Genomic DNA, 468 nt, shown 5'->3' with positions numbered 1-468 from the left:
TTGCTCCACCCCAGGGCTCAGTGCTGCTGCATCCCAGAGCTGGGAGACAGCCCCGTCCCTCCCAAGGGGCAACCGCAGCCTGTACCGAACGCAGCATGGGCAGTGCCCCCATGGTGGTGGGGACCACCAGTGCCTCCCCCACCTCTACCCGGCAGAGCACCCATCACCGAGGCCATGGCAGGGCCGCCCCGCCCGGGGCGACCCAACATCGTCTCGCCCGTCCTGGAGAGCCTGCCCTTGTCCCGTGCTGGGGGTACCAAAGTCTACATGAAGCTGGAGAACGTCCAGCCCACGGGTTCTTTCAAGATTCGGGGCATCGGCCACCTCTGTCAGGAGGTGAGCGTGGGGTGAGGAGCTGCTCACGCCCTTACGGGGGGCACGGTGGGGAGATCACAGCCCACTCCTTCCCTCCTACCTTCCAGGCTGCCAAGAATGGCTGTCTGCACTTTGTTTTCCCCCCCCGGTGAT

At 65.6% G+C, this 468-nt stretch overlaps 1 protein-coding gene across 1 annotated transcript in view; it reads left to right on the top strand.

Moving 5' to 3' along the window:
- Positions 1–174: 174 nt before the first annotated feature.
- Positions 175–468, top strand: part of LOC104272935 (serine dehydratase-like) — a gene marked incomplete at its 3' end in the record, with an annotated part of 1249 nt that continues 955 nt past the window's right edge. The window contains exons 1-2 of the mRNA XM_009868056.1: positions 175–336; positions 423–463. Of these exons, the coding sequence (XP_009866358.1) occupies positions 175–336; positions 423–463 (203 nt within the window). The remainder of the gene's footprint in view (positions 337–422; positions 464–468) is intronic.

Source organism: Apaloderma vittatum, unplaced genomic scaffold (genome assembly GCF_000703405.1).
Source record: "Apaloderma vittatum isolate BGI_N311 unplaced genomic scaffold, ASM70340v1 scaffold38400, whole genome shotgun sequence".
Lineage (NCBI taxonomy): Eukaryota > Metazoa > Chordata > Aves > Trogoniformes > Trogonidae > Apaloderma > Apaloderma vittatum.
Note: the sequence above shows the minus strand (reverse complement) of the source record. Positions and strands in the feature narration are given on the sequence as shown.